This window comes from Jaculus jaculus, chromosome 8, assembly GCF_020740685.1.
Source record: "Jaculus jaculus isolate mJacJac1 chromosome 8, mJacJac1.mat.Y.cur, whole genome shotgun sequence".
In the NCBI taxonomy this organism is placed as follows: Eukaryota; Metazoa; Chordata; class Mammalia; order Rodentia; family Dipodidae; genus Jaculus; species Jaculus jaculus.
The window spans coordinates 128,154,013-128,175,502 of NC_059109.1; the positions used below are offsets into that span (position 1 = coordinate 128,154,013).

Below are 21,490 nucleotides of genomic sequence, written 5' to 3' on the forward strand. Positions count from 1 at the left end.
TGGGGGGGGGAGGAGGCTATCTGAGACCCTCATCTGAGCCTGCTCCACAGGCAAGAGGAGCCCAAGGAAACTCTGCAGGGAGGAAGGGGGATGGGCCTGCCGCACGGTGGGAAGGCCGGGGCCACTCACTTGCCGAGGAAGCACTTGGGCACGGTGCTGAGCTTGCGCCGGCGGTCCTTGATCAGGCTCACCTTCTTGCTCATCATCATATGATACAGCTTCTCCCCCTTCTCCGCGATCATGACGTAAGCGTCACGCTCCATGCCCAGCTTCAGGCCTGCGTGGGGAGGATCACATCGGGATTAGGGGCTGGGGGACGGCCGGGGGCTCCTGATGCTGCCCCAGCAGAGCCACAGGGCTTGTCCTGCCAAGATCAGTGCCACACATGCCCCCATGGACTGCTTGTTAGGATCGCATACCCACGGGAAGGTGGAGACCCAGGTCGAGAAGTTTTGAGATAATGAGGATCCTGCCTTGAACCCAGAGCCAAGTCCTGGAGCCCCATCCTTGTCACTCCTCCCCACTCCAACCCCAGGGTACAGCTTGCCCGAGAACTGACTGTCTTCTGCACTTTAGCCCAGGGTGAGGAGGCTGGTCAGCCCTTCGTGTGACACACAGAGGCCCCTGTCCCTCCTCCACAGCACATGCACAAAGTCCTGTCCGTCCATACCACACACATACGCATGGGGCACAGTCCCTCCTTACCACATGGACACCGTCCCTCCGTAGCACAGGCACAAGGGCCCTGTCCCGGCGTACCACACACCCCCAGGTCCTGTCCTTCCGTACCACCCACACAATCTGTGCCAAATCTCCACCCTTTCCCTCTCCCGGAACCCCGTTCAATCCTGGCAGCAATGACAATGGCATTAACAGTATCAGGCACTTTCACAGCCCCTGCCACCCATCACAAGCTCCTCAAAGGCAAGCCCATAAATAATAGGGTACCATGATGCTCCCCAGTTTACAAGCAGAGACCATGAGGCCCAGAGAAGTCAGGTTCTCTGTCCCAGGTCACCAAACTAAAAGGAGTAGAACCAGGATTTTGCCTCAGGATATTTGGGTCCAGATGTGGTCCCTGGCCAGAGCATACACCACCCATGTGCACCCAGGCCTGAGACCAGGGTTTGGATGCCACCCAATTCTAACACCATAGTGCCACACCACCACACCCACCTCTTGTTCACATATGCCTGGCATGAGCCACAGCTCTCAAACCACCAAAATAGTGATCTGCTCCACTGGGCCAGACTGGGCCTCTGAGTCCACCCCAGCTCTGATCCCACTCCCACCCTGCAAAGTTTCAGAGGGACAGCCTTGCCCAGCCAGGGGCCAATTCACTCTGTCTGGCTCGTGGCTTTTAATACATTCTGGTGTGACACTGAATACCTAGAAATACCACCCCAAGATCCAACCTCTAGAAAAACACAAGCAGAGAGAGCCTTGCTGGGAAAGTGACCTGTTCTTGCTGGGGACAGTGGCTTCTTTGGAAGGAAGAAGGCAAGAGCACAGTGGGCAATCTTGGCATGTATGGAAGGCAGACATGCAGGACTGTAATGACCCACTGGATTTGAGAGCGAGACGGAGGCCGCTTGGCGAAGCTCCAGGCTGGCTCAGCTCTGGGCGAATGGAGAGCTCACTTACTACTGGGCAGGGGTCGAGGGGCAGGGGCAGGAAGTGGCTGGACCATGGCGAGTGTGAGATGCTGGTGGCACACGCAAGCTGGGACGTGGGGATACCGAGGCCCAGTTTGCTCCCCTATAAAACTGGTAGGTGGGGCCAGGCGTGGTGGCGCACGCCTTTAATCTCAGCACTCGGGAGGCAGAGGAAGGAGGATCGCTGGGAGTTCAAGACCACCCAGAGACAACAGTGAATTCCAGGTCAGCCTGGGCTAGAGGAAGACCCTACCTTGAAAAAAAAAAACAAACTGGGAGGTAGAAGGAAGGTTTATGGACCATATATCATGTTTGCAGACGTGGCCACATGCAAGGCCTCAGTAGGGGTGCCCCGCAGCTGATGCTGTGTGCCCACTCATCAGATGAAGCCACTGAGGCCTGAGCAGCTGAGGTAGCTGGTCCCAGTCACACTCAGACACCCATTTCCAGACAGGCTCCATGCTGTAGCTCGGGGTGTGGACATGGCCAGCTCAGTATGCTACCTCTCGGCCCAGACCCCGCACTCCCTCAGGGACTGCCTGCCACGCTTGATGGACACCCAAGGGCTGCCCCAAGACTCCCCATTCAGGCAAACAAAGAAAACTTCAGGCAAGCACCTGAGCTGTGAGGGCAAAAGAGCACCTTGTTTCCCGATACTCCAGGTGAAGACCCACAGTCCCCCACACGAGAGCCTCACTGTGACCAGCTGCCATCTCGAAGGTTCCCCCCAGGTCCCAATGTCGTCTCAAAGGTCCCTTGCCCATCAAACACCAGTATCTCATGACTCAGACTCCTCTGGAAGGCACCCCGTTCCCCTTTCTTCTGGCACAGTCTGCACCCGGAAGCCCCCGGCCCACCCTCCTCAGACAGCCCAGGGCCCAGGCACCCACTCTCACGCTGCTCCCGCTCGCGGATGAGGGCGTCCAGCCACTTCTGCTTCTCCTCCGCCGTCTTGGCCATGCAGACGAACCACTTGTTCTTGGCCGTGTTGTGAATCTTCCAGCCATTGGTGACAGTGTAGCCATTGCTGTGGTAGTCGGCTGTCCGGGGCAAGAGGCAAAGGGTGGGGTCAGCAGAGACGGCCGCGCGGCTCACAATGTCCCAGGACACGGTGGCCATGCCGGCAAGCCAGGCTGGGACCGCCTTTCTACTCTGGCACTTAGGGGTCAGGGCCACCATCAGAGTCCATGCAGGGGAGCTGGGCCTTCCCCCATCCAATGCTTCCCATCCTGGCCGCTCTTCTGGGACAAAGACCTACACAGACCCCTTCCAACTCAAAGGAGGGCTTGAGGAGGTGACTCGGTGGTCAAAGGCCAGACACACAAAGTGGCGCAAGTGTCTCTAGTTTGCAGCAGCAAGAGACCCTGACGTACATTCCTTCGTGTGTGTTCGCTCGCGCTCTCTCTCTCTCATCTTAAATAAATAAAATAAACTGGGGAGATGGTTCAGTGGTTAAAAGTGCTTGTTCTTTAATCCCAGCACTTGGGTGGCAGAGGTAGGAGGATCACCATGAGTTCAAGGCCACCATGAGACTACATAGTTAATTCCAGGTCAGCCTGGGCCAGAGTGAGACCCTACCTCAAAAAAACAACGACAAAAAAAGTGCTTGTTCCCAAAGCCTGCCATCCCAAGTTCAATTCCCCAGTACCCATGTACGGCCAGATGCACAATGTGCTACACGTGTCGAAGTTTGTTTGCAGTGGCAAGAGGCCCTGGACTTGCCCGTCTGTCTCTGTCTCTGTCTCTCTCGCTCTCTCTCCATAAACAAACAAACTAATACCTCTCGTGGAGCCCAAGAGCCAATGTCCTATGAAAACACTATGGTAGCATCTAGGAAGCCCAACGTACTCTGAATCTGAGGCAGGCAGGGCGCTGCAGGTGTCATGGCTCAAAACCACCAGGAACCCTCCCCAAACATGCCTTAAGGAAACAACGTCGCCGATCCTGCTGAGGCGTGGTGGACGTGACCCAAATATTCACCACCCAAAGACGAGAGAAGCTTTGAAACCTGACCGCCCTCCACCCAAAGACTGGAGAAGCCGGGGAGCATCCAGGCAATGGACCCCCCTCCAGCCACGGAAACCAGCCCCTGCCCCAGCCACACGCTGCCACCTCGATGCTGGGCGATGGAGCAGCGCCAAAGAACGCAGACAGGACCTTCCGACCCCCTAAATAGACGTGTAAATAACGAGGTGGGCACGCATAATCACATGCATCGAAAGCCACCATCACCGTATAATCAGATGACCATCCATAGAGACTTCAAAACCAAAGTAATGTTAATTAAAATGTTTAGTAAGGAAAACTGGGGTGGTAAAAAAATATTTTTAAGCAGTAAGAAAATGACATCACAAAGAACAGGCAGTGGTCACCCTGGGGGGAAATAGGAGGGTCTGTGGGGTGGGCTGCTTGAGTTCCGGGGCTGACGGCCAAGGTTTAACCTCAAGTAGCTCGGTGCTAGCATTTTTCTGAAAGTAGCTTGTATTCCACAACATAAGAAATTGTGTGAAGTATGTTTTGTGTGTGTGTGTGTGTGTGTGTGTGTGTGTGTGTGTCTCATTTACAGAGCATTCTAGGGCATGAGGGACAGAGCTCGGCAGGAGGGGCGAGGCCTACCTGTCCCGTCTTCCACGTTCTCCACCTCCATGACCTCCGTGTTGATCCGACCTCTGAAGATATACAGGGAGCCATTGATGGATTTGGTCCTCTTGGTGGACTTCTTACTCCCAGTGACCCTGAAAGATAGTGGGGACTCAGCATACAGCTACACGGGACCACCATATAGAGGGGCGCCGACGGACTGAGGGGAGTTGGGCTGGGGGTGAAGGAGTATTGGGGGTGAGTTGGGAGACGGGTGACTTGGGCAAGCCACTTCTCTGCTAGCCACAGTGTCGTCATTAGGAAGGTGGGCCAGCAGCTTTGCGAGCCCCCCAGAGCCACGCTTCAGCTAACGGAGACACTGTGGGAGACCAACGGGAACGACAGGGACCCCGTCTTCTTGGCTAGCAAATGAGAAAAGGGCCACTGAGTTTCTAGCAGACAGTATCACCCAAAGTGAGACCAGATGCAAAGAGAGCTTGAAGTAAGCAATCATCCAGCCAGCCAGCCAGCTGCTCCTCCACCTATCCACACACTCACCCACTCATCCATCTGTCCATCTGCTCGTTCACAACCCATCCACTCTCCCACTCCTACATCCACCCGGCCCTCCATCTATCCACCCATCCATTCATAATCTGCCCATCCATCCACCCTTTCATAATCTACTATCCATCCACCGTTCCACAAAACATCCATCTACCATCTGTCTATCTGTCCACCACTGGCCATCTACTCCCATCCATCTCCCCACTCACTCATACACCCATCCACCCATCTTAGCACACACTAAATCCACAGACCAGCCCCCCATTCATCCACCCACCTACCTGCCAAGCCACGCACCCACCCACCATGGGCACATCCATCTACATATCTATGACTCACCTCTCCCTCATCCATCCTCTCAGAGGAAATCTGACGCCCAACCCTCCAGTCACTGATGCAGCCTGAACACGAAATCCCTCCAAGTTCACACACTGACTTCTAAGCTATGAGCACTAGGGGACTAAGGCCTCCAAGAGCTGGGCAGACCATGGGGCCAGTGCCTCAGGAATGAGAATAGTGCCAGGATAATTATAAGAGGACTCGGGAAGCTGCCCCATCCCTTCCACCACGTGACGACACAAGAGAAAGGCGGAAGGGTGCTCTGGCCACACATCAAATCTCCTGGAGCCCTAACCTTGGACTCCAGACCTGTAAGAAATAAGTTTCTATTGTTTCTGAAACACCCAGTTTATAGTACTGTGTCATAGTTCCCCAGATGAATAGAGATGGCCACTCCACAAACGTCTGCCAGTGCCTCCTATGAGAACCAAGTGAGGGGCCACAGGCAGCCACTCCTGCATGCATTCAGCAAGCATGTGGAATGACTCCTGTGTGCGAGGCACTCTGCAATGGTACACCCAGGGAAATCTCGAAAAATTCATCTAAACTGAGATACAGAGACGCGAGGGGTATCGGTACCTCCTTGCCCCACTAGGCGGGCGGCGTCCTCTCCCTGGACCAGCTGGGACTGTGCCCAGACCCCTCTGCCTGAGGAGTTTTTACTGTAACCGGGTGGATAAAACAGTATGGGCACAAAGCAAGCTGAGAACCTAGGCCTGCGGAAGGGCGCACTCACTGAAAATGAGCTTGTCCATAAAGACCCGGGCTTCTGCTGCATGGAGCAGAGGAGAACGGGGTCTGACGGCCACATTCAGAAGCTCCGAGGCTGTAGTGGGAGACAGACTACAGGGGAAGCCAGGGCAGGCAGGGGCAACCAGAGAGAAGAGCACCCCAACACAGACGCGAGAGAGGATGGTGAAGCATGGGCCAATACAACACCCATGTACTAACACGTACTACATGTACGTCCCTATGCATGTAAACTTTATAATAAATCCACAGGCGGTGCCCACTGGAGCAAGGGGTTCCCCTGGCTCTTACGATAGGGTTCTCCTGGGTCAACATTCCCAGTGCCCAGAAGCACCCCAGCCGCTACCCCACACAGGGTCGTCTCTTCCATGGCCCCTGCTTTTCCTGCTTCTGGGCTCCCCATCCGCCACCTGACCGCGAGTCCACCAGGACACTGGGTGTGGTGACAGAGACGGACATGTGCGTGTGTCCGCTTGGGTCCCCTGTGTGTAGCCTGGGACCAGCATGAGTGCACGCGTCTGCGTGAGAAATCTCTGAGTCGAAGCTCCGAGTCAGGAGCACTGAGCTATGGTCCGGCCAAGTTGTTTCTCTGAACAGCTGCCCCAGTTTTCCCCAGGACCCACAGTATAGAACATTCTAGCATTCTAGCTCCCCACAGCCTCTACCACCAGCATTTTGTACTCATTTACTCATTATTCTAGTGGGTATACAGTAGTATCCCATTAAACATAAACATGGAATTCGCATTTCCATGGTGAGTAACAAGGCACTCTGGGTGTTTATTGGTCAAGGAAATGATTGTTCCCAGCCCACGCTTTGTTGTTTGATGTCGTTTTCTTCATCGTTTACAGCAAAGTTGGTATTAAAAAAAAAAAAAAATAGGGCCAAACAGTAAACATTTTCAGTTTTGCAAGCCATAAAGTCTCTGACACAATGATTCAACTCTATTCTTACAGCACCAACGTAGCCACAGACTAGACATAAATGAATAAATGAGTAGGTATAGCTCTGAGCACCGATAAAACTTTATTTATAAAAACAGGCAGAGGGGGCTGGAGAAATGGCTTAGCGATTAAGGCATTTGCCTGCAAAGCCTAAGGACCCGGTTCAATTCTCCGGGACCCACATAAGCCAGATGCACAAGGGGCGCATGCATCTGGAGTTCGTTTTCAGTGGCTGGAGGCCCTAGCACACCCATTCTCTATCTGCCTCTGCCTCTTTTCCTCTCTCTCTCCCTCTCTCTCTCTCTCATAAATAAATATTTTAAAAAACAGGCAGAGGGAACTGGGTATGGTGGTATACACCTTTAATCCCAGCACTCAGGAGGCAGGGTTGGAGGAAGACCCCACCTCAAAACAAAACACCAGATTCTTCTCTCTCTCGCCATGCACAAGAATTAAGTCCAAATGGATTAAAGACCTTAACATCAGACCGGAAACTTTGAAACTGCTAGAGGAAAAAGTAGGGGAAACCCTTCAACATATTGGTCTTGGCAAAGACTTTCTGAATACAACCCCAATTGCTCAGGCAATAAAACCACAGATTAACCACTGGGACCTAATGAAATTACAAAGATTTTGCACCGCAAAGGACACAGTGAAAAAAGCAAAGAGGCAACCTACAGAATGGGAAAAAAATCTTCGCCAGCTATATATCTGATAGAGGATTAATATCTAGGATATACAAAGAACTCAAAAAGTTAAATAATAAGGAATCAAACAAGCCAATCAAAAAATGGGCTATGGAGCTAAATAGAGAGTTCTCAAAGGAAGAAATACGAATGGCATATAAGCATCTAAAAAAATGTTCTACGTCACTAGTCATCAGGGAAATGCAGATTAAAACTACATTGAGATTCCATCTCACTCCTGTCAGATTGGCCACCATCATGAAAACAAATGATCATAAATGTTGGCGGGGATGTGGAAAAAAAGAAACCCTTCTGCACTGCTGGTGGGAATGCAATCTGGTCCAGCCATTGTGGAAAACAGTGTGGCGGTTCCTAAAACAGCTAGAGATTGATCTACCATATGACCCAGCTATAGCACTCCTAGGCATATATCCAAAGGACTCATCTCATTTCCTTAGAAGTACATGCTCAACCATGTTTATTGCTGCTCAATTTATAATAGCTGGGAAATGGAACCAGCCTAGATGTCCCTCAACAGATGAGTGGATAATGAAGATGTGGTACATTTATACAATGGAGTTCTACTCAGCGGTAAAGAAAAATGAAGTTATGAAATTTGCAGAAAAAATGGATGGACCTGGAAAGTATTGTACTAAGTCAGGTAACCCAGGCCCAGAAAGCCAAGCGCCACATGTTCTCTCTCATATGTGGATCCTAGCTACAGATGACTGGGCTTCTGCGTGAGAATGAAAATACTTAGTAGCAGAGGCCAGTAAGTTGAAAAGGAGACATAAAGGGTAGAGAAAGGAAGGGAGGAGGATACTTAATAGGTTGATATTGTATATATGTAATTACAATGATTGTAATGGGGAGGTAATATGATGGAGAATGGAATTTCAAATGGGAAAGTGTAGGGGTGGGGAGGGAGGGAATTACCATGGGATATATTTTATAATCATGGAAAATGTTAATAAAAATTAAAAAAAAAAAAAAAAACACCAGGCAGAGGGTCAGATTTACGTACGGGACTTCTGACCGCATTACGGATGTGAGTGCTGGAAGCTAGTTTTACATAGCGCAGAGCTCTCCTCCACTCTGTGGCCTTTTCACTCTCTTCACAGAACCTTTTGATGGAAAGCAGCCACGGACTTTCACAAAGTCTAATAATCTATTTTTCCTTATTGTACTCTGCCCTACTTCAAAAAAAAAAAAAAAAAGCCCTCTCCTTACCCCCAGATTCCCTATGCTTCTAGAAGCTTTAGTATTTTTAAGCTCTTTCACAGTATATTTAAACCTTCAACCTATCTAAGGTGACTTTTGTGTATGGTGTGAGGTAGGGATCAAGAATCACCCCCCACACACACACACACACCACTGGACACCAAAGTGACCAAACCTTTCACCGCAACATATGAACACTTCTGTTGAAATTCAAGTGACAGTTCATTAAAAATAGGTCTTGTGCCAGACTCACTATTCTTTCCCACTGTTTTACACCAATGCCATTGTCTGAGCCCCAGTGGCCCCTCAGCAAGGAGGAACCTGATGGCGGAGGTCCTCCAGCTTTGACCTTCATTACCATCTTGGCTGCTTCTACCTGCATTTCTGTGAAGCTCTACAGTCAGGTAATCATTTATGCATACACACAGAGGCAGACAGGCTCCTAGAATCTTGATTAGACAAAAGGTTGAAGACAGACGAAACGGGGTTCTCAGGTGACGTGGGTATAGGGGTGAGGGCCATTCAGAATCAAGGAAGACCAAGACTGAGATTTGAATCTTTTCCTGTCTCCAGTCTCCTAAGTGATACTACGTCAGCTCTTCCTGGGTCTCAGGCCTGCCAATCTCCTGATCTCAGGCCTCAGCTTGCTGACTTCAGAGTCAGGACTTGCCAACTCTCTCACTTCATAGGCCTATTCCCTGTAAGAGCTGTGGGGGGGGGGGGGTATACACACACATATGCATGCACACACACACACATACATCATAGTTCAGGTTTGCTTCTCAGAATCTAACATACTGTGGTGTAATTTACTGGGAATGAGAAAGAAGTGAGGAGATAAAGGCTTGGGACAGGAGTGCAGGAGGAGCCCAGCTCGAAACACAGTGTGAGACACCCAGTGAAAACACTCTCTCACACCACATACCAGGCACTTTACACAGGATGCCTCTACACCTGGCTTGCTCTACTAAATCTATCCCATGTAATAAAACACTTGACCCTCGCGTCACAAGAAACAGACATAAGGAGCCGACGGAACTCGTCAATGGTCCAGAGGCTAAGAGGCTGAGCCCGCTGCTCCGGACCACCGTGAGCTGTGGTTTCTCCCTTGCTGAGTGGGCATTTGTAGCATGTGTAACTTAGCTCTTTTGAGCCTGTTTCCCCTTCTCTAGTTTGGAGAGCACACTTAAGAATACTTGCGGATGGGCTGGAGAGATGGCTTAGCGGTTAAGCGCTTGCCTGTGAAGCCTAAGGACCCCGGTTCGAGGCTCGGTTCCCCAGGTCCCACGTTAGCCAGATGCACAAGGGGGCGCACGCGTCTGGAGTTCGTTTGCAGTGGCTGGAAGCCCTGGCACGCCCATTCTCTCTCTCTCCCTCTACCAGTCTTTCTCTCTGTGTCTGTCGCTCTCAAATAAATAAATAAATAATTTTTTAAAAGTTTAAAAAAAAAAAGAATACTTGCGGGGTCTGGAGAGATGGCTTCGCGGTTAAGGCACTTGGCTGAGAAGCTTAAGGACACAGGTTCAATTCCCTAGGAAGGCACATAAGCCAGATGCATAAGGTGGCAATGGTTGGAGGCCCTGGCATGCCCATTTCCTCTCTCTAATAAATAAATTAATTACTTTTTTAAAAAAAGAATACATCCACCTGTGATGGCCAAGCAGCCTCTGTTTCTGAGTCAGCCCAGAGCACTCCGAGGCGCAGCGCTGCCTGCACACCCCAGGCAGGGACCGAGACAGCCAGAGTCAGCAGACACCTGACTGCATCGGGCACTTCCTATGGCCACACCAGTCAGCCGCCACCCGTCCCCCACCACCCAGTCCCAGCCCTCTGGGCACTCAGCCCTCCGGCTCTCCATCCAGAGAGGCAGGACGCTGGCCGCCAGCCTGGTCCCCTCAGTGGAGACGGGCCTTTTTGCTCAGGCAGCCCGCTCCTATGCAGCACAGAGGAAGAAATGGCATTAAGAGAGGGCACCGTCACCACAGGAAGCCTGGAAAGACTTCCTGGGAAGCCGGGACACAGGAACCCACTGCTCCCCATTCTAGGACAGATGATCCCACTCTGAGGAAGAGGAGCCTAGCCAGGAAACCTGGGGCTCAGCAAGCTCAGCCAGCGGCTGGTCACAAAGGTGTTCCAGGAAAAGTGCTTGCCTCAGACAGCTGGGGTAGAGTGGGGGGAAGGGTGAGGGGTGACATTTGACAGCAGCCGTGGGGCTGCCAAAGGAGGCCTCTGGGGATGGGGGATGGGAGGAACAAGAGACGGGCACATAAGCCCTTAAGGAGACAGATGGAGCGCAAGAGTAACTGGGGAGGAGACTACGTCTCTGCTGGGAGATGACAAGAAGGGGACACTGAGGCCGGAGGAGAAGACTAAGCCCCAGAACAGGGAGAACAGGCGGGACCAGGGCCTTGGGCCCCAGGGCAGCACACAAAGGTATGATCGAGAACCTAAGAGTGAGTGCGTTGCTCACATGAGCAATACCAGCAGCCAGCCCGTGTCACGCACTTACTACGTGCCCGGCAGCCTTCACCTCTGTCGTGACCCTGTGAGGGGCGTTGGGCAGCGGCTCCCTGCTTCATGGGTGAGGAGAGCCAGCTACGAGGAAGCAAAGTCACAGAGCTGGAGAAGTGACCATGTGGGACCCACCTCTGAGGAGCCGAGTGCTGCGGCCACAGTCACAGAGAAGGAAGTGGGCTGAGAGAAGTCCACTGGAGGACCATAGTGCGTCCACCCTGTCCCCTGTGAAGAGGGTTCTCAGACAGCCTTAGAAAGCCAGTAGAGGGCTGGAGAGATGACTTAGTGGTTAGGCGCTTGCCTTTGGAGCCTAGGGACCCAGGTTCGATTCCCCAGGTCCCACGTAAGCCAGATGCACGAGGTGGTGCATGTGTGTGGAGGTCGTTTGCAGTGGCTGGCAGCCCTGGCATGCCCATCTCTCTCTCTCTCTCTCTCTCTCTCTCTCTCTCTCTTGCCATCTGCCTCTTCATAAATAAATAAATAAATAAATAAATAAATATTTTTTTAAGGCCAGTAGAACAGATAAGGAAACAGGCTCAGACACAGTCACGGCCAATCTCCAGGCTCAACCTCCCTCCCAATTAGGTAACAGTCCACCATCCAGCCATCTACCCATTCACCAACAATCCTTGTGTTCAGGCCCAACACACCATCCATTCATATGCATCTGTGCTGGCCTCCACGCCCTTCTCCGCAAGCCTGAGCACCCACGCTGCCCCACCCTCCCCCTGGCCATCTCCTCAACCTCTAACCGCTCAACTGTTCCCCCATTCACACAGCCATGACCCTCTCTCCCTCCCGCCTTGTGACCCAGCATCCACTCACCACTCAAACGTCCAGCTAACTCCCTGTCCCTCCCCCAAATGTCCCCCCACCTCACATGCACACTTCTGACCACACACGTGCATGACACCTGTCCACTCACTCCCGGACCCAGTGGACCACAAGGAGTTTCATGCCCAGTGTCCAGTGAGAGTCACGAAGACAGTGACGGCCCTTCTGCCCTCCCTTTCTCAGCGGTAAGCACTCCCTCCCTGACAACCCTGTTCCTTGGGACATTAGAATCACAGATGCTAGAAAATTCCATGCTAGCCACAATGCCTTGTGCACTACAGCGTTCACATGCCACAAGTAGCTACTGAGCACTGACAATGTGGCTGGGAGCCATGTGTTGTGAGGCAAACACGCATTGCACATTGAAGACTGACGTAAAAACATACATGATTCCATATCACAGAATGTTATGAGAGATCTAGGTTGGGCACACTATTAAAACCCATTTCACTGATTTCTTGTCACTTTCTCTTTTGGAATATGTGTGTATTTAGAGAGTGTACACATGTGTGTGCACGGGTGCAGGAGCCAGAGGAGACTGTCAGATGGCCTTCTCTATCTCTCTTCTGTTATTTTCTTGAAATGGAATCTGTCTGAACCCGGAGTTGCCGTTTTTGGTCAGACTGAGCTGTGGGCTCTAGCCATTCTCCAGTTTCCACGCCCGTTCCCCACAGGACTGGAGTACAGGTATGTGTGGCCATGCTCAGCTTTTTAAGTGGGTAATAGGGATGGAACTCGGATGGTCTCAGGACGTCATGTTGGTGTGGCAAGCATTCTGACCTACTGAGCCGTCTCCCCCTCCCCCTTTGCTTTCTTTAATGTGGCTACTAGAAAACTTAACACAGGGCTGGAGAGATGGCTTAACAGTTTAGGTGCTTACCTGCAAAGCCTAAGGACCCAAGTTCAATTTCCCAGTAACCATGTAAACCAGATGCACAAGGTGGTGCAGGTGTCTGGAATTCCTTTGCAGTGGCTGGAGCCCTGACTCACTTATTCTCTCTTTCTCTCTCTCTCCCTCTATCTATCTATCTATCTATCTATCTATCTATCTATCTATCTATCTATATCTGCCTCTGTCTCCCTCCAATAAATAAATAAATAAGTAAATAGTTTTTAAAAAAAAGAGAAAAGGAAAAATATAAATAAATAAAATAAAATTTAAAAAGCCGGGCGTGGTGGCGCACGCCTTTAATCCCAGCACTCAGGAGGCAGAGGTAGGAGGATCACTGTGAGTTCAAGGCCACCCTGAGACTCCATAGTGAATTCCGGGTCAGCCTGGGCTAGAGCAAGACCCTACCTGAAAAATCAAAAAAAAAGGAAAATTGAACACGGCAGTGTGTGGCTTGCATTATATAGTGATTTAGAATAAACCCTCAAAGCACAAAAAAGGAAGGGAGGTCTAAAGAGAGATGTGACAAGCCCATGGTGTCACCTGGTCTCACCTGGATTTCCGCTTGCAGTAGACGAGCAGGTTGTCGAAGAGGAAGAAGACCCTCTCCTGGATGTTGCCCGCAGAGATTTTCAGCAGCGTGCCCTGAAGGAGGAGCTGGGTGCAGATGTCCGTGAGGTTGGAGCCCTGGGAACAAGGCAGGGGATGAACACCTGTACCACGCCCTCTCTTCCAGCAGACAGAACCCCCAGACACCCAAAACTCAAATGTTAGCGGACAAAAAGTCAATACAGGCTGCTGGGAGGGCCAGCGCTGTCCTGGGACAGTTCATCGGTGTGACCACGTGTCTGTCTTACAGGAGACTCGTGGGGCCTAGGGAGCTACTGTGACACCAAACCTCACAGCTAATGGCTGGCCCTTGCTGGCATCTTGTACCATGGCTGGTTGGTTGGTTGGTTGTGTCTGAATTTCTTCTTTGTCTATTAGTATCCTGATTTGTACGTCTCCCCCACAAGAAAAAACCTCCCTAACGACTGGGGCGTTACCAGACGTGTGCCTCAGTATTCCTAGCACCAACAACCCTCCCTGCTCCGCGGTAGGCACTCGTAGGTGCCAGTGGAGCAGATGGTGGCTGCATGTGGACACCTTCAGGGTGGGATGGTGCGTGTGCTGGATGCGGCTGTGGCTGCGGGTGCAGAGGGGAGCGGCTCGTGGTGCCCGGTGCCACGAGCTGAGGGCTGGGTGTCGGGTGCTGACACCCAGGCGTGCGTGTGCTTTACTGAGCATCGGTGAGATTCAGGCCTGCAAGGATGGGAAGGGTATGGAAGAGGGGCGAGCTGAGACACGGCTGAGGACAAGGATGGGGAAAGTCTGGCTAGGGGGTGTCCCCACAGCAGGGATCTCACAGGGCTAGACTGACATCTCAAAACGTTACAGAGAGGGCGCTGGAAAGGTAGACACTGACCACCCACTGAGGCAGCCCAGATCCCTGAGCCTCTCTGGTTATCTTGGACACAGGTTTGTATCTAGCATTTAACTGCCCTACCAAAGACTATATTCCCCAGAGGTCCTTGGTGGCGCACGCCTTTAATCCCAGCACTTGGGAGGCAGAGGTAGGAGGATCACTGTGAGTTTGAGGCCACCCTGAGGCTACATAGTGAATTCCAGGTCAGGTCAGCCTGAGCTAGAGTGAGACCCTACCTCAGAAATACAAAAGTAAAAATAAAAAAAGTGTTAAGTCTCAATCCCCTTTCCTCTGCTCTGGCACCCAGGAAGGGTAATACATGCTGAAGCACTGGGAGAAAGCGGAGTCACCCACGCAGCCTGGCCGTCCACACGTCTCCTCTGCGCTGCCCAAAAGCGGCATGAAGAGCTGCCAGGGGACGCAGGAGGCTCAGGGGCCCACAGGACAGTGGACCTGTGGTACTGCGGGAAGGCCAGCCCATGGGGCCTGTGCTACAGACAAAGCCTCAAGAAGCCTTTGCATCCCAAGGAGAGAGAAAGGTGGCATCACTGCCCCAGGCTCCCCAGAGGCGCCCTGTGCGCCTCCAAATGACATCAGGAGATGAGGCAGAGCATTACCAACTGAAGAGAGGAAGAAATGAGACCCGGAGAGGGGGCTCACTGGCCTCAGGCACAGGGTCTGCAAGGAATAGGCCCAGGCCTCAAAAACCAGTCCCCGTGCCTCGGTTTCCTCCTGTGGAAAACGGAGGCAGCACCCCCCTCACATGGTGTTGGGAGCATGGAGCAGGTGCCCAGTTATTGCCTAGATTCTCCATGTAGGTCACTTTATTTCCTAAACTGTCCCAGAGACAAGTGTCAAAATGAAGGGCCCGGGTTCCAAAACTGCAGACTTTCAGGGACGGAAGGGTTCTAAAGACCCCACTTTCGATTTCTCTTACCAGAAAGAGACATGTGGAAATTACTTCTGCCTGCCGCCAAGGAGATTGCTCAACTCTCCCACCCACAGGGGCCCGCGTGAAAAATGGCTTTTCCAGCGGAGTGCCAGGAACGTCGTCTAGAAAAATCGACCGGGCACTTCCGTGTTCTCTTGCGTGCTGGGGAACTCACGTGGGCTGCCCCTTCCGCACGTCTGCTAGGAAGCTCAAGACCCAGGCGTGAATCATCTCCAGTTGCTCTTGGTTCAAAGTGACCACGTGACCTACTTCCGGCCAATGGGGTGAAGGGGGGGAAATGTCCCAGAGCTTCTAAACAAGATTCTCCTGATGCCTGAGGCCCTGGCCACACCCCATCACCTCCAGTTCTGAAGGTAGGATGCTGTCAGGAGACCACAGCGGAGGTACCCAGAAGGGCACAGAAGTCAAAGGAGAGCTATGACAGAGGAGAGTCCTCATAATAAAAACCACGGCAGGAAGAGTTCAGGTGCAGGAAACAGGAAGAATGGGTTTGAAGCACAGCTTTTGGAGAAGGGACCTCAGCCACAGCTGGGAGCAGAGAGCCCTGCCCAGAATTGGAGGGGAGTCAGGCCCGGTGACTGAGCACAACATCAGGAGACACTGTGCAGTGGCACCTGGACATGCAGGGCCTGGCACACCTCACCTGCCAGCCAAAAAGCCACCTGCACCTGCTGCACAGACTCACTGGCAGCCACTGCCCTGTGTCCCATGCCTCCACGCCCAGGAGGCTGGAATGGTCTCTGCTGGCCGCTCTCATAGCTGGTGGCCCCCCTTCTGTGCTCCTCCCGTACCTTCCAATGCCATCATAGGCAATCCCCAGTGCCCACTCCAGAGCCCAGCTACTAGGGAGTCTGGGAACTGCAGCTCAGCCAGGGCAGGTGCCCAGGAAAGGGGGGTACTTGGGGCATGACAACCCCCACTTCCCTGAACACAGCCCAGTCCTCTCTGCAGCCGCACCCTCAACCCCACAGTGGTTCTGGGGACAGGCGGTGGGGGGACGCAGCCAGAATTGCCAGGACCTCCAACACACAGTCTCAGGGCTGCTCATCCCTTGATCCAGCCAACACTGCTTTTTTTAGCATTTTCCCGTTTCTTTTCCTTCTACAGACTCACAGAAAACCTCTGAAACTCTAATGCCAGGGTGAAGTTAAGCAAATCGGTTCCATACAGCCTGGGGATAAGACTCCCACCCCCTAAAACCCTCTGGCTGCAAACAATACCAGCACCCACCACTTAACTAAGCACTTGCCACATGCTGAGGGCCAGAGACGTTACAACAGGTGCCCAAAGTCACCTAGCAAGGAAGAGTCAAACCAGAATTCTCTCTTAGGGTAGAATGAGAGCTAATATCAACAACTTGGAAGATCTAGAATCACCTAGGAGATAGACCTGTGGGTGTGTCTGTGAGGAAGTTTCCAGACTGGATTAACTGAGGTGGGAAGGACCACCTTCACTGTGAGTGGCTTATCGCACGGGAATGCAGTCCTGGACTGAATAAAGAGAGGAAAGCCATCTGAGCATCCGCAGGAGTCTCTCTGCTTCCTGAGGTCAACTGAGTGATCACAACATCCCAGCCATGACTAAACCCTCAAACTGTGAACCAAAATAAACCCTTCCTTCCTTAAGTTGCTTTTGTCCGGCATTTTGTCACAGCATTGTGGTAGGTCTGTAAATGTCATGCTTGACACAGGATCAGAAGTACAAAGGCATTGGGGGGGGGGGAGCATGTGGTGAGAGCGAGTCGGACAGGAAGGAGCTGTGGGGACTGAGAACTGGAGGCTTGGAGGCTGTTGGGTGGGACCCAGGACCCAGTGCTCGCCATGTTTTTTAACATAAATTTAAAATCCAGATTTTCTCACCAGGAAAGCAACTAAGCACGTTTTAAGTAAACGCTACGTGGCCACAAGCCACACCACAGCACCAATGTGGTACCCAGCCACGGCAGGCGCCCGGCCCCTCTGCCCAGGTCTCCAGCGCACCTCCCAGCCCTCAATGTGCGACTGCAGCTGCTCCAGGGCCTCCAGCTTCTCCATCTGCCGCTTGGTCTCATTGATGTTGGAGCACACGGTCTTCATGGCCTGCAGGGCACTCTGCACGGCTGGGTGGTCGGGGTGCTTGCCAGGGGTCCGCTTGGCCAGCTCCTGGGGTGCAGAGGGGCAGGAGAGAGAGAAGAGAGTCCGAAGAGGCTCTGTGCCAGTGCCCTGGGGCAGGGGCACTGCTAGCTCACTTGCTCACTCCTCACACATGGTGGTTAACCTTCACTGTCAACTCAATGAGATTTGGAATCGCCCAGGACACGACTCCGCAAAGGAACTCCAGATGCATGTGCCACCTTGTGCATCCGGCTTACGTGGGTCCTGGGGAATCGAACCTGGGACCCCAGGCTTCGCAAGTAAGCACCTTAATCACTAAGCCATCTCTCCAGCCCTGAGACACAACTCTGGATGCGTCTGTTTCCAGAAACAGAGGAGGAAAGACCCACCCCGATAAAGGCGACAGTGAGTTGAGCACCAGCCTTCGGCACCCTCTGCTTCCTGACCACGGATGCAACGTGACCAGCCGCCTCGCTCCACACCTTCCCCTCCACGATGAACTGAGCCCTCAAACTGTGAGCCAGAATAAGCCCTTCTCGCCTTAAGTTGCTTCTGTCAGGTTTTGGGGGCTTTTTTCTTTTTCGAAGTAGGGCCTCACTCTAGCCCAGGCTGACCTGGAATTCACTCTGTACTCTCAGGGTGGCCTTGAACTCACAGTAATCCTACCTCCGCCTCCCTAGTGCTGGGATTAAAAGCATGCGCCACCACGCCCGGCCTCTGTCAGGTATTTTGTCACAGCAACAAGGAAGTGGCTAATACACTCACTCCTTCTCTCACTCCTTCCTCCCATGGATCTCATCTTAGCACCCCCTTGAAGACAGGTGACAAAACACAGTCGCCTCACCTGGCGGGTACAGGAGGCGGACCAGAAAGTAAACAGATATGAAGGATAAAATATAATGGCAAGCAGTGAGGAAGACCATGAGGAGGAGTCAGAAGAAGAGAACCTGGAGATGTCACTCCAAGCAGGCAGGTCAGGGCACACTGAGGTAGGCGCTGTGATTCAGGGCTGACAGATGTAAAAACAGAGGCACAGCGAGGTGGCTCATCTGTGCAAGGACCCAGAGCAGCCATGAGTTTGCTCTGAATCCCGCCAGTATCCACGGCGAGTTTCACAGAAATCCTCTTCTCTCAAACAAACGCACCCTCTCTAGTCACTGCCCTCAAGCGTTGGACGTGACGGCGGCAAGCGCAAGGATGGTGCGTGTGGAGGAGCTCTGGTCCAAGCTTTGTCTGAGACAACTTCGTGAGTGTCTTGAGGCCGTGCATCCAAAAACGAGACCCCGAGACAGGGAGGAGAAGCCCAAGAGGCTGTGGCCCAGTGAAGGAGAGAGAGAAGAACGGATGAGGAGGCTGGACAAGCACGCTGACATACACGGGCAAGGTCAGCCGGGCTCGTGTGTGCCACCCCAACAATATGGGAGGCAATGGACGTGACAGACTGAGGCCTGATAGTGTGGGGTTCCCCCTTCAAAGCCACTGAGAGGAGACTGCAGGAAAAGAAAGAGGAGTGGAAATGCAGACAGGCCCATTAGTGGTTAATCCAATAGCTCAAGCATGAGACGATGGTGGCTGGGACCAGGCAGCTCTGAGTCTCATGCAGTCAATTCAGAGCACCCCAGCCCTCCCCATCCTTGACCCCAAGTTGGGCTCTCGATAGGACACAAAGGTGATCTATATGCTGTCAGGGGCATCCAAGAGCTGACAGCCTGCTGGAAGGCATGTCCACAGGTAAAACCACAACAGAAAGTTATGACCTTAGGATTATGACAGAAACTCAGTTCTATATCCCGTAAGTGGACGGCTTTGAGCAGGCCGGCTTCTATCAGGCCAGCCAGGGCCCAGAAGCCCAGCATGGCCAGCAGCTCCCAGTGAGCAGGACAGCCATCACCCCTGCTTGTCACAAGCAGAGCTAGAAGTGCAGGGAATCCTCTGCGGGGTCCTCACAGGGCTGAGAACAAGGGGCAGTTAGTCAGAAGGAGAAAGGGGTCAGTTCTGGCTGAGAGTCCTCGCCTCTCTCGCTGCCTAAGGTCAATACTGAGGGAGGGAACAGAAACCAAGCAGGAGGGCCAGGAAGCTGCAGGGGAAATGTGTCTGGTCACAGAGGAGGATCAGAGCCACTCTACAAAACTCTAAGAACAGAGGCTGGCTCTGTCCCCCGGGGCCTTTGCCCTTGCGGTCTCCTCACGGGTACACTCCAGTTTTCAGCGACAACGTCCCACTGCGCGCATCAGGACAGAGCAGAGCGCAGTGAAGAGAACGGAGAGTCCCAAGAAGTCCGCGCATGCAGAGTCCACGCCTTCTCAGTGATGCGGGGGCGGAGCCCCACTTCCTCCACTGCACAGAAGCTAACTCAAAATGAGCATCACCCTGAATGGAACAGCTTTAAGGACTGTAAAACAGTAGAAGAGGTGCTGGGGAGATGGCTCAGCGGTTAAAGTCACTTGCTGGCAAATCCTGCTGACCTGGGTTCAATTCCTCAGTACCCACATAAAGTCTGATGAGTATTCCTTTGCAGCAGCAAGAGACCCTGGTATGGGTATGCACATTCACACACACACACACACACACACACACACACAGAGAGAGAGAGAGAGAGAGAGAGAGAGAGATAAGGAAATAAATTATTTATTAAGTATTAGTGTGCATGTGTGCATGGACTGGTTTTGCTAGTTTGGCCATCCTGTGCACCTGAGCAAGTTCTCACTGCGTCACAGTCTCAGAGAGATTTGAAACTCCTCAAGGAGGCTAAGCCATCTTCAGCCAAGCGTATATGGGGATCCTGACAGGCTGAACTGCACCAACAAAGATCTAAGGTCCAAAGCAGGAGGGGAGGGAGCCCGGCTCAGATTAAGAACGGAATGGGCGTCAGGGCTTCCTGGATAAGTCAGAGCCGAGTCAGGTTCTGAGGAGACAGACCTGGCACTGAAAACTCCAGCATCCACGCCCCAAGTGGGACAGTGGGGTGAGCTTTCAGGGTTTGTCCCAAAGACAGGCAGTTTGGGAAGGACCCCAGTACCCCCTCGCTAAACGCCTTGGGAGGGATGCGACAAAAACGCCACTGGGCTGTAGAGCTGAGCGGAAGGTGGACGCAGGAGAGCTGCTCGCTGGAGTTCGCCCCTCCTTACACCTATCGAAGCTTTTCCACAACACAGGGGGTCCCTATCACTTACCAAAACCGGAAGCTGGAGAGCCTCCTTTAGTCAGGACATGGGTGTGGTGTGAACCTGCCTTCCCCCTTCCCAGCTGCGTGACTTTACATAAGCGACCTCGCTGCTGAGGCCCAATATGCTCATCTGTGAAATGGGGTAACATTCCCTCCTGACCAGGCATGCAACGTGGAGTAAAGGTAATCGTGTTGGCAGACAATAGTGTTCGTGGGTGTCACCATGATTTCCATAGCAACAGCCACTCATTGAAGGGTAAGAGCCAAGGTGGTCATGGCGGGCAGTGCTAACAAGCAACTCTGGGCACTTCCTGTGCACCGAGCACCACCCTCACCATGTCACTTCCGCCTTCAGGCATCCTGAGAGCCGCTATCATCCCCACGCTGTGGCAGGAAACTGGGACACCGAGCAAGAGAGACTTGACAAGACCGCAGGCAGAAAGCCGGCCACGGTGGAAGTTAATGGTGGTCGCAGGTCCCTCAAGAAACAATGGAGATAAACCCCAAATGATGCACTTAGAACAAAAACAAAGGATCTGCGATGCCAGGCCACCCCACGAGCCAAGTTCTGCCCCTCCCCAGCATCCGGCCCTGCCATGTGGTTTCACACGTGGCTTAGGGTTCCAGGAAGGCAGGAAGCTGGGCAGAGGACTCCTGTCTCCTGCACACATAAGATGGTGCCCCAAAAGGGTGACTTAAAGCCTCCCCATCATACCCCCAAATGCAGGGAGTGGGAGCTACCACAGCATAGCCAGGAGAAGACACCCATGCAGAGGCCACCAATGCTGGGCCAGGCTGGGATCAAGCAACCTACTCAGCCTCCCCGGGGTCCCCA

The 21,490-nt window shown here is 52.8% G+C and overlaps 1 protein-coding gene across 1 annotated transcript in view; it reads right to left on the minus strand.

The window, feature by feature from the left end:
• Prex1 (phosphatidylinositol-3,4,5-trisphosphate dependent Rac exchange factor 1) overlaps window positions 1-21,490 on the minus strand; it is a 172,034-nt gene that overhangs the window by 50,041 nt on the left and 100,503 nt on the right. The window contains exons 6-10 of the mRNA XM_004663808.2: window positions 17,376-17,537; window positions 13,533-13,666; window positions 4,272-4,390; window positions 2,546-2,695; window positions 130-277 (exon numbers count right to left, since the gene is read on the minus strand). Coding sequence (XP_004663865.2) covers window positions 130-277; window positions 2,546-2,695; window positions 4,272-4,390; window positions 13,533-13,666; window positions 17,376-17,537 — 713 coding nt within the window. The remainder of the gene's footprint in view (window positions 1-129; window positions 278-2,545; window positions 2,696-4,271; window positions 4,391-13,532; window positions 13,667-17,375; window positions 17,538-21,490) is intronic.